At 42.1% G+C, this 12,607-nt stretch overlaps 1 protein-coding gene across 1 annotated transcript; it reads right to left on the bottom strand.

Moving 5' to 3' along the window:
- Positions 1-2,443: 2,443 nt before the first annotated feature.
- LOC124013552 (macrophage mannose receptor 1-like) lies at positions 2,444-11,201 on the bottom strand. The gene is made up of 4 exons (XM_046327879.1): positions 11,126-11,201; positions 10,758-10,808; positions 10,199-10,537; positions 2,444-3,036 (listed from the first exon to the last, which is right to left on the bottom strand). The coding sequence occupies exons 2-4, from the start codon at positions 10,792-10,794 to the stop codon at positions 2,681-2,683; spliced, it is 732 nt and encodes a 243-aa protein (XP_046183835.1). The 5' UTR covers positions 10,795-10,808; positions 11,126-11,201; the 3' UTR covers positions 2,444-2,680.
- Between the last annotated feature and the right edge of the window lie 1,406 nt (positions 11,202-12,607).

Genomic DNA, 12,607 nt, shown 5'->3' with positions numbered 1-12,607 from the left:
AGGCCTCTCTCCCCTTGTTGCGAGGAGTGTAGGGGGGAGCTCAGGCTTGTTCTCTCCAACTGTGTCAACCATGGCGATCTTCCTCTTCAGGAGCTGCTGGCTGAGTTCAATCAGTAGCACAAATAATCTCAATTTCTCATTGTGTGTGTGTGTCTTTGTGGTTTTTGTGGTGTGTAAATTATTTTAGAACTGCCAGGTCAAAAATGACCCTAAGACAATCTTTGTACCCTGGTGGTGTACAGCTTTCTTGGAAATATGAACAAAGGTGATGCTTCACTTTTCTAATGTTGGGGTCACTCTAGGAAAAGTCATTAATTTTAAGTTGAAAATATATAATTTAGGGGGTTTTCTCTGCTGTTAAACATAGTGGCGGGTCATTTTTTGACACTTAGGACAACACAAGGGTTCAATTTATTCTACTGTATGTAGACAGCAGAAGCTCCTTTAGGCCCACAGCCAAACTGTCTCTCCCACTCCAGCTCCAGGATATTCTCTCTCTCTCAACTTTTTGGACGACATGGGTCCCATTATGTCTGCCGAAAACCAAACACTGCATTCCACAGTAAGAACCACATACCAACGGTCAAGCATGGTGGTGGTAGCGTGATGGTTTGGCGATGCTTTCCTGCTTCAGGACCTGAACGACTTGCCTTAATACTGGCATTCCCAAACTGCGGCAATGCCGTCGGGGGAACGCCAAATAAAAATGAGATTCACATAAAAAAATATATAGAATAATTTTTCACATTTTCAAACAATCCATTTATACTTTCCAACGGGGCTATACATTTGCGTGAGGTTTTTTTCTCGCCTGAGTAGCCTCGTTTCACTGCCAAAAATACAATTAAACCATGTAGTGTTCAGCAAAATAAAAGCACAATATCAAATACAGGTAGGCTAGTCAAATAATTAACATCCAATCACATTAACCGTTACTATTTCACGGAAAATCCAATCACGATCCGTATGTAGCGAGCCTTAAATATGAAATGCCTTATGAAGGAATCATGTAGATCTACTGTTGCCTACATTAAAAAAGTACAACAGTATCCAAAAGTATTAATTGAAAACAGGCATACAAAACGGTATTGGCATTCATTTAAAAAACTACAAAGTAAAGCTACTATTATATTTCAATTGTTTTTATGAGAACCTGTTTTATTAACCATATTGGGTGGTTAACTTTTTTTATATATATAAATATATTTGGGGCACAAAAAAAAGTCAGTATAGAAAACCATTGCCCATCATACATTGCTCTAATAACTTTCAAAAGATTATTCCTCAATTTGCCCTCCAAAAATGTTTTTTTTCCTGTAAATGAAGTTGCACAAAAATGTGCATCTTTTCTTACAAATCAAATCTTTTCACACAAATTAAGCCACACAAAAACACAAAACGCAAATACATATTTGCACAAATTGCCACCGCATGTGCATCGCTTCATCTGTGATTGAATTACACAAAATTGTGTGGTGGAGATGAAAAATTTGACTTTTTCATGTGCCCAATTTGTTTCTATTTAATGATAATTTGTGACAGTGAGTTGGTTAAACTTAAACTTATACTAATGCTTCTGTCTTACTTATACTTACTTATACTTGAAGAGTTTTATTCCTAAACGCTACATATCCATTTTCAGAAATGTTAGCGGATTAGCTTTTCTTGTTTAAATAAATTATGAAAGAGATTGGTGTCTCTTTTTTTACTATATAATCGTGGTATGGGGTTGTTGAATGACAGAAATGTAATTGTTTAAAATTTATCACCTGATGGTTTCATTTCCAAGAGACTAAAAGCATGTTATTTTGCAAAATGCTATATATCAAAGATAAATAAGTAGTACTGTTTTACACAGTCAAATGTAACAAATAACTACATTTTTAATAAAGAACTGTACAAATGACACATTTGTGACATCAATATTTAAATTTAAATAATGTATAATTCAATACAGTGTCGTTTCTTTGCTATGGATTTAGCTGATATATGACATGCTATTTTATCAAATCAATTTTCTGTAATTAATATTACCGGATTAAACTAACTAAATTAAATGTAATTAACTAAGAAGTCAGGGCACCACTTAAGAATGTTTATAGAGCTGTTGTCTTCCGAATAAACTCTTAAAGATCTGGTAATCTTTTATATCAAAAGCAGTCAATTATCAATCGTCACCTTATTCAGTCTCATCTGAACGTCGTAAAAATCTCGGTTATCTTCACAAACCCTGGCTAACAAGTTGAAACAGCAATATAACATTTGGTTTAATTATTTATTTACTAAATACCTAAATAATCACACATAATTACATATACACAGGATGGATCATACATTGATTACTAATTATGTCATACAAGAAAACGTCCCTAGCGGACGGAACCGATATGACAGCTGGTTACACAAAGAAAGGAGGTTGGGTTTGAATGAAAGCACAGGAAGACTGAGGAACAAAAGGATTGGGTCTCTATCGGACCTTGTGAAGCTATGCTATCGTAAATACATAATCTTATGCATTCTAAATAACCGCCCATTTGGAAAAGGAAAATGAAAGAAATATTTACTCTGAACTGCGCTTCGATAGATTGGTCGAAGCTGGAAGGCTGGGTTGCCCAGCAGAGCTCTCCCTTGTCCTTTGACAAAGAGTTCAAAGTTCATATAAAGTTTCCATACTATAATATCATGCTGTATTCTGGCTGGTATAGTCACATTCATCCTTCCAGCGTGGCGATCGTGACCTCCACGTTGCCATGGCACCACAGTGGTTGGAAAGAGGTTGTTTAGGCTGTCTGTACCCCTCCCAGTTACTCCACTGCACTGGCATCCCATTGGTCCAGAGCCAAAACCCAAAGAGACGGCTCTGCCTTAGACCCACCCACACAGGACCAGGTACAAGTTTCACACTACGACTCAGTTTCTGCTCAACAATCTTGTGGTCAGCTTCAGACTCCAACCTAAGCAGTCCGTGGTAGTTCTTATTGCAGTAGTCCAGAGCCTGCTCCCAGGTCTTTGTTTCATTGATTAGGTGGAATGATTCTGAAAGAAACGGACACACAAAGTTGATTTGTTGAAAAATCAGAAGAGCTGTTAATAATAATAATTAAGATGGCCAATTTATAATTCTCTGTCTAACAATTCCAAAAATAATGAGAGCATTCTCAGGGATTATCGTCATGGCTAAGTAAATCCCACCTCAGGGTGATACTAAAAATACATTCAAAGATCTTCATTGGACCCTGAACAAATTGCGTTAACAAAAATAATTTGAGGCCCGTGCTCCCAAATTATTGCCAACACATTCAAGGTTTAACCACTGCTAATCAAATGAAATCAAATTTTATTGGTCACATACACATATTTAGCAGATGTTTTGCTGGTGTTTGGTGAAATGCTTGTGTTCCTAGATCCAACAGTGCAGTAGTATCTAACAATTCACAAATCTCAAAATAAAAGAATGGAATTAAGAAATATATAAATATTCGGACAAGCAATGTCTGAGTGGCATTGACTTAAACAGTAGTTTAGAATACAGAATATACTGTACATATAAGCAGTATGTAAAAAATATTTAAACATTATTAAAATGCCTAGTGTTCCGTTATTAAAGTGGAAAGTGATTCAAAGTCTATGACCTGTATATAGGGCAGCAGCCTCTAAGGTGCAGGTATGCGTATCCGGATGGAAGCCGGCTAGTGATAGCTTTTTAACAGTATGAAAGTCTTAAGATAGAAGCTGTTTTTCAGTCTCTCGGTACTAGCTTAGATGCACCTGTACTGACCTACTTCTGTACCTGTACTGACCTCGCTCCTTGACTTTTTCCAAATGTTGATACATTTCAGCCTTATTCTAAAATGGATTTAAAAAATAAATAATTTGCTAATTTATTAAAAGTAAAAAACAGAAATACCATATTTACATAAGTATGAGGGTCATAGGGGCCAAGCCAAATATCTGAAGTTGAAGAGGTGCTGTGGTGCCATATTCACCACACGGTCTGTGTTGGTGGACAATTTCAGATTGTCAGTGATGTTTACGCCGAGGACCTTGAAGCTTTTAATCTTCTCCACTGTGGTCTCGTCGATGTGGATGGGGGTGTGCTCCCTCTGCTTTCTCCTGAAGTCCACAATCAGCTCCTTCATTTTGTTAATGTTGAGGGAGAGGTTATTTTCCTGGCACCACTCTGCCAGGGCCCTTACCTCCCCAAAGTAGGCTGTCTCGTCATTGTTGGTAAGCAGGCCAAGAAGTGTTGTGTCATCTGCAAACTTGATGATTGAATTGGAGACTTGCGTGGCCACGCATTCATGGATGAACAAGGAGTATAGGAGGGGGCTGAGCATGCACCCTTGTGGGGCTCCTGTGTTGAGGACCAGCGTAGCGGAGGTGTTGTTCCTGCTTTCACCACCTGGAGGCGGCCCGTCAGGAAGTCCAGGACCCAGTTGCACAGGCCGCGGTTCAGGCCCAGGGCCCGAGGTTAATAATGAGCTTGGAGAGAACTATGGTGTTGAAGGCTAAGCAGTAGTCAATGAACAGCATTGTTACATACAGTGCCTCCGGAAAGTGATCAGGCCCCTTGACTTTTTCCACATTTTGTTATGTTACAGGCTTATTTTAACATGGATTTTTTTTATCCTTAGCAATCTACACACAATACCTCATAATTACAAAGTGAAAACATTTTAGCAAATGTATTAAAAAAAAGAAAAAGAAATACCTTATTTACATAAGTATTCAGACCCTTTGCTATAATACTGACAATTGAGCTCAACAGGTGCATCCTGTTTCCATTCATAATCCTTGAGATGTTTCTACAACTTGACTGGAGTCCACCTGTGGTAAATTGAATTGATTGGACATGATTTGGAAAGGAACACACCTGTCTATATAAAGTCCCACAGTTGACAGTTCATGTCAGAGCAAAACCCAAGCCATGAGGTTGAAGGAATTGTCCGCAGAGCTCCGAGACACGATTGTGTCGAGTCACAGATCTGGGGAAGGGTACCAAAAAATGTCTGCAGAATTGAAGGGCCCCAAGAACACATTGGCCTCCATAATTGTTAAATGGAAGAAGTTTAGAACCACCAAGACTCTAAGGCTGGCTGGCTGTCAGGACAAACTGAGCAATCAGGGGAGAAGGGCCTTGGTCAGGGAGGTGACCAAGCACCCGATGCCCACTCTGACAGAGCTCTCGATTTCCTCTGTGGAGATGGGAGAACCTTCCAGAAGGACAACCATCTCTGCAGAACTCCATCAATCAGGCCTTTATGATAGAGTGACCAGATGGAAGCCACTCCTCAGAGTTGGAGTTGGCCAAAAGGCACCTAAAGATTCTCAGACCGTGAGAAACCAGATTCCCTGGTCTGATGAAACCAAGATTGAACTAGTTGGCCTCAATGCCATGTATCATGTCTGGAAGAAACCTGGCACCATCCATACGGTGAAGCATGGTGGTGGAAGCATCATGCAGTAGAGATTTTTTTCAGTGGCAAGGACTGGGAGACTATTCAAGATCGAGGCAAAGATGAATGGTGCAAAGCACGGAGAGATCCTTGATGACAACCTGCTCCAGAGCGCTCAGGACCTCAGAGTGGGGCGGGGGTTTACCTTCTAACAGGACAATGACCGTAAGCACACAGCCAAGACAACGCAGGAGTGGAGTGGCTTCTATCTGCAGAGAAGAATGGGAGAAACTCCCCAAATACAGGTGTAGCATCATACCCAAGAAGACTTGAGGCTGTAATTGCTGCCCAAGGTGCTTCAACAAAGTACTGAGTCTGAATACTTTTGTAAATCTGATATTTAATTTTTAAATACATTTTTTTAATTAGCAAACATTGCTGAAAAAGTGTTTTTGCTTTGTCATTATTTGGTATTGTTTCTAGATTGATGAGAGGGAAAATAACGATTTAATCAATTTTAGATAAGTCTGTAACCTAACAAAATGTGGAAAAGGTTAAGGGGTCTGAATACTTTCTGAAGGCACTGTTGGTGTTCCTCTTGTTTAGATGAGATAGGGCAGTGCATAGTGCGATGGCGATTGCATCAGCTTTGGATCTATTGGGGCGGTATGCAAAATGAAGTGGGTCTAGGGTGTCAGGTACGGTGGAGGTGAAATGACCCCTAACTTACCTCTCAAAGCTCCTTATGAGGACAGAAGTTAGTGCTATGGGGCAATAGTCATTTAGTTCAGTTACCCTTGCATTCTTGGGTACAGGAAGAATGGTTGACATTTTAAAGAAAGTGGGGACAGCAGACTGGGCGAGGGAGAGATTGAAAATGTCCATAATCACTCCAGCCAGCTGGTCTGCGCATGCTCGGAGGAAGCGGCTAAGGTTGTTGTTTGAGACGGTCCTTGAGACGGTTATCACTCTTAATTGTGTTACTCACGTCGGCTACAGAGAACGAGAGCCAACAGTCCTCAGGAGCGGGCCGCGTCGGTGGCACTGTGGTATCCTCAAAGCAGTATAAGGCAAATTCAAATCTGACCACGATCCCATTTTGCTTCTCCATGCCTACAAACAAAGACTCAAGAGGGAAGTTCCGGTGGTCAGGTCTGTACAGCGTTGGTCCGACCGATCAGAATTCATGCTCAAAGACTGCTTGCATCACATGGACTGGCATACAGTACCAGTCAAAAGTTTAGATACACTTACTCATTCAAGGGATTTTCTTTATTTGTACTATTTTCTACATTGTAGAAGAAATCAAAACAATGATATAACACATGGAATCATGTAGTAACCAAAAAAGTGTTAAACAAATCAAAATATATTTTAGATATTAGATTCTTGAAAGTAGCCCCCCTTTTCCTGGATAACAGCTTTGCACACTCATGGCATTTTCTCTACCAGCTTCACCTGGAATGCTTTTCCAACAGTCTTGAAGGAGTTCCCACTTATGCTGATTGTGGAGGCCAGGTCATCTGATGCAGCATTCCATCACTCTCCTTCTTGGTCAAATAGCCCTTACACAGCCTGGAGGTGTGTTGGGTCATTATCCTGTTGAAATACAAATGATAGTCCCACTAAGTGCACACCATTTGGGATGGAGTATCGCTGCAGAATGCTGTGGTAGCCATGTTGGTTAAGTTTTCGTTCAATGCTAAATAAATCACTGACAGTGTCACCAGCAAAGCACTCCCACACCATCACACCACCTCCTCCGTGCTTCAGGGTGGGAACTACACATGCGGAAATCATCTGTTCACCTACTCTGGATTTCAAATTTGGACTCATCAGACCAAAGGACAGGCTTCCACCAGTCTAATGTCCATTGCTCGTGTTTCTTGGCCCAAGCAAGTCTCTTCTTATAATTGGTGTCCTTTCGTGGTTTCTTTGCAGCAATTCGACCATGAAGGCCTGATTCATGTTGAGAGATGTCTGTTACTTGAAATCTGTGAAGCATTTAATTGGGCTGCAATAATGAACTTATCCTCTTTAGCAGAGGTAACTCTGGGTCTTCCTTTTCCTTTTCCTCATGAGAGCCAGTTTCATTGATGGTTTTTGCGACAGCACCTGGAGAAACTTTCAAAGATCTTGGAATGTTCCTTTTTTACTGACCTTCATGCCTTAAAGTAATCCTGGACTGTCGAAAAGACCTCATGAAGCTGGTTGAGAGAAGGCCAAGAATGTGCAAAGCTGTCATCAAGGCAAAGGATGGCTACTTTGAAGATATATTTTTTTAAATATATTTTGATTTGTTTAACACTTTTTTGGTTACTACATGATTCCATGTGTCATTTCATAGTGTTGATGTCTGTACTATTATTCTACAATGTAGAAAATAGTAAAAATAAAGAAAATCACAATGAGTAGGTGTGTCCAAACTTTTGACTGGTACTGTATGTTCCGGGTCACCTCTGAGGATAACATTGATGAATACACCAACTCTGTCATTGGATTCATCCAAAAATGCATAGATGATGTGATTCCCATGTCGTTCAAAACAGACTTTAATCAATAAATGTGGATTGATGGCAGCCTTGTCAGGAAACTGAATGAGAGAGATGTTGCTTATAAAAACGGCAAGGTGACCAGGGAGAATAGAGTGGATAAACAGTACGCAGATGAATCAAGATGGCAAAACACGTATAGGGACAAAGTGGAGGAGCAATTCAGCGGGTCGGACACGAAGCCTATGTCTCAGGGGCTCCTGAATATCACGGATTACAAAAAGAAAGCAAATGACTCAATCACCATTGCACTGCCCTTACCAATCTCAACAAAAGGAATGCATATGTGAGGATGCTGGCTGTTCATCAATTACAGCTCGGCCTTCAATGCCATAGTGCCCTCTAAGCACACCACAAAGCTCACGGCCTGGGGTCTGAACTCCTCCCTATGCAACTGGGTCCTGGACTTCCTGACGGGCTGCCCCCAGGTGGTGAAGGTAGGCACCATACCTCCTCAACACTAATTCTCAACGCGAGGGCCCCACAAGGGTATGTCCTCAGTCCCCTCCTGTACTCCCTGTATACCCACGACTGCATGGCCTCACACAGTTCCAACTCTAGCAACAAGTTTGCTGATGATATGAAAGTAGTAGGCCTGATTACCAACAACGGTGAGACGGCCTACAGGCAGGAGGTTGACACTCTGATTGCATGGTGCCAGGTAACCAACCTCAATGTCAACAATGCAGAGGAGCTGATTGTGGACCCTCAGGAGGAACCAGGCTGTGTACGCCCCCAAACTCATCCCCCAACCTCATCAATGGGGCCGCCTTATGTCAATAACTTTAAATTCCTCTGCTTACACATCTCCAAGGAGCTGAAATGCTAAAATCACATGGACACCTTGTTGAAGAATGCACAACAGTGACTCTTCAACCTCAGGATGCTGAAGAAATGTGGCCTGTCCCGGAGGACCCTCACAGTGTCCTACAAGAGCACAGTGTCCCCCATCGAGAGCATACTATAGCCTGGTACAGCAACTCCATCGTCGCGGATCGCAAGGTACTACAGAGAGTGGTACGCTCAGCCAAACGTACCATTGGGTGCACACTGCCTGCCCTTCAGGACACCAACAAAAGCCATTGCCTGTTCTCCCTTCTTCCATCACGCTGACGCAGGCAGTACAGGAGCGTCATGGCAAATACTGGCAGACTGGCCAAGAGCTTCCACCATGAGACCATCAGGCTACTGAATACCCAACACTAGTCAGCTACCTGCCCCCCCCCCCACCCCCCGCCCCTCTGGACTTCCTATCCCCCCGCTGGTCCCCCTACGGACATTTTCTTCCCCCCACATCAAAGGACATCTTACCCTGCCTCCACCGCACTGGACATTATCATGCTGAATAGCCACCACTAGTTAGCCCCCCCCCCACCTGCTGATATTTACCCTGCCCCCACCCAAATGGACCTTTACCATTGTTAAAGTGTTCATATTTTATTCATATTCATGTTTATTGTTAATTTTGTTTTTATTTAACTTTGACCTGCATTTTTGTTTGAGCTCGGAGCTCGGAGCTTAAGATTTGAATGACATCTGCAACCCTGTACGTGTGACTATTACACTTCTAATCTAACATTGACTATGACAACTTACCCTTAGAGCAGAAAGTGGCTGTACAGTTTCCTGGCTGTACAGTCAGCATACCGTTTAGCATCAGCACTGATACAGCTTCTCCTGCTTCTGGACAGTAGTAGATATCTGAACTACGTTTGAATTTGAGCCAGTTTCTGTCGGCTGATCTCCCTCCATCACCCCATTCCCAGTCATCTTACAGCAGGCTGATCTCCCTCCATCACCCCATTCCCAGTCATCTTACAGCAGGCTGATCTCCCTCCATCACCCCATTCCCAGTCATCTTACAGCAGGCTGATCCAGTAAGGAGCAGTACTGTTCTTCCCTTTACTTTTCACCTCCTCCTTCTCTCCCTCGTTCGTGATGCTGACCAGGTCAGTATAAATCTCTCTGCAGTAACCCTGAGCATCATAACAGGTCTTCATCTCTGTCACCAGAGTGTATCTAAGGGTTGGATCACGGACCCCTAAACACACACACACACACACACACACACACACACACACACACACACACACACACACACACACACACACACACACACACACACACACACACACACACACACACACACACACACACACACACACACACACACACACACACACACACACACACACACACACACAATAATAGTACTATTACTACTACTAATAATAATAAACAATGACCTACCTTTTTTATAGCACATGACGTTTTTCTCTTGAAAACATATCTCCCACATTGCTACACAGTTTGGATTTGTGTAATTAGGAGGTGACCATGCAGTGTCATTAACAGGGTCTCCATTAGACCACACCAGACTGCGCTGTGTGCGATGCAGACCTATCCAGGCACGATTGATTTTGTCAGATGTCATTAACTGTATCAGCTGCTCATAGTCCTCCTGGTTGTGCACAGTGACTAGATCCGAATAGTTCTTCTGGCAGTTTGTCTGTGCTTCTGTCGAATTGACCTTCGTTTCACTGAGGGTGAACTGTCTGAGGCGGCTGAGTCTGACTGTGCAGAAGCCACCTGAAGGCAGAAACAATTTGATGAAGTTCAACGTTAGCATGCACATGACCAACAAAAGAAGCAAACATTATAAGAGGTATATTTCATGGTTTATGATGTTATACATGTAGCTATGAAATATGCTGTTGTTGATGGGGTTAACTAGATTTTTGTTCACTGTGAACAATCAGCGACAACAATGTATCGTTCCTGTGTTAGAGTAGGCTGAGCCAATCCTTACCGACACAGAGTAGGAGTAGCAGAGGTTTCATGTCCATGGTGACAGCAGGGTCTGGAGAGACAGAGGAAAGATGGGTTGGTGTCCTGTATGAGGATAGGTGTCAAATGTATGAGTTTGAATCCATGACACTTTGATCATTAATATTTTCAATCAGGAGCAGAACACTGCGACACTTTGAAAGTTCCAAATTCCAATTCCAAAAATTCTCCTTCTCAACATCAATATAAAAATGATATTATGAAATCAAATTCCCAATCTAGATGTAGCTATTTACTATAATGTACTATAACGTTGTCCTTTGTGTTATATTTATTAACCTCACAAACGTGTCCAATGGCTCAGATACATTTCCGTTATGTTTATTTTACCTGCTGTAGTGTTTGTAGATATGACTGGATTTGGTCTGTGTAGTATGATGGGGTCTGATCCTCCAGACTGAAGCAGTGTAGTATGAACTCAGATATATATACACAGCTGAAATAGTATTCCAAGACTTGGTCTGCATACACATATACATATTCATAATGCAAATCCTGGAAAGACTGATGATTGGCATGTTTACTTTACATTGCAAAACATCGGGACTATTTTAGGCAAAACAGTACGGTAACCACAAATGGCTCACAGCCTATACATTATCCATCCCCCTCACCTCTCAATGAGACAGAAGGATACTATTGTTCTTCTGTTGAATTGTATCTCCCGACCCCTCCTGTCTCAGCCTCCAGTATTTACGCTGCAATAGTTTTTATGTTCGGGGACTAGGGTCAGTCTGTTATGTCTGGAGTCTTATACGGTGTCCTGTGTGAATTTAAGTATGCTCCCTCTAATTCTCTCTCTCACCCTCTCCCTCCCCTCCCAGAGGACCTGAGCCCTGGGACCATGCCTCAGGACTGCCTGGCCTGATGACTCCTTGCTGTTCCCAGTCCAACAACACAGAGTTACACATGGAATAAACAAAACATAGAGTCAATAATAAAATAGAGCAAAAGATAATAAAGTAGAACAAAAAGTCTATATACAATGAGTGCAAATGAGGTAAGTTAAGGAAATAAATAGGCCATGGTGGCGAAGTAATTACAATATAGCAATTAAATACTGGAATGGTAGACCGGTAGAAGATGAATGTGCAGGTAGAGATATTGGGGTGCAAAGGAGCAAAATAAATAAACAAATACCAGTATGGGGATGAGGTAGGTAGATAGATGGGCTGTTTACAGATAGGCTAAGTACAGGTGCAGTGATCTGTAAACTGCTCTGACAGCTGGTGCTTAACGCTAGTGAGGGAGATGTGAGTCTCCAGTTTCAGAGATTTTTGCCATTCGTTCCAGTCATGGGCAGCAGAGAACTGGAAGGAAAGACGACCAAAGGAGGAATTGGCTTTGGGGGTGACCAGTGAGATATACCTGCTGGAGTGCGCGCTATGAGTGGGTGTTGCTATGGTGACCAGTGAGCTGAGATAAGGCGGGGCTTTCCCTAGCAGAGACTTGTAGATAACCTGCCAACCAACGAGAGCGTATAGGTCGCAATGGTGGGTAGTGTATGGGGCTTTGGTGACAAAATGGATGGCACTGTGATAGACTGCATCCAGTTTGTTGAGTAGAGTGTTGGAGGCTATTTTATAGATGACATCACCGAAGTCGAGGATCGGTAGGATGGTCAGTTTTACGAGGGTATGTTTGGCAGCATGAGTGAAGGATGCTTTGTTGCGATATAGGAAGCCGATTCTAGATTTAATTTTGGATTGGAGATGCTTAATGTGAGTCTGGAAGGAGAGTTTACAGTCTAACCAGATACCCAGGTATTTGTAGTTGTCCACGTATTCTAAGTCAGAGCCGTCCAGAGTAGTG

This window comes from Oncorhynchus gorbuscha, linkage group LG25 (assembly GCF_021184085.1).
Source record: "Oncorhynchus gorbuscha isolate QuinsamMale2020 ecotype Even-year linkage group LG25, OgorEven_v1.0, whole genome shotgun sequence".
Classification (NCBI taxonomy): domain Eukaryota; kingdom Metazoa; phylum Chordata; class Actinopteri; order Salmoniformes; family Salmonidae; genus Oncorhynchus; species Oncorhynchus gorbuscha.
Note: the sequence above shows the minus strand (reverse complement) of the source record. Positions and strands in the feature narration are given on the sequence as shown.

Coding starts and splice junctions, on each gene's coding strand:
- LOC124013552 (XM_046327879.1), bottom strand. CDS start 10,794: ATGGACATGAAACCTCTGCTACTCCTACTCTGTGTCG. Junction 10,538..10,757: donor GCTACTCCTACTCTGTGTCG/GTAAGGATTGGC, acceptor TTCTGCCTTCAG/GTGGCTTCTGCACAGTCAGA. Junction 3,037..10,198: donor CGTCATGTGCTATAAAAAAG/GTAGGTCATTGT, acceptor CGTTTCTTTCAG/AATCATTCCACCTAATCAAT.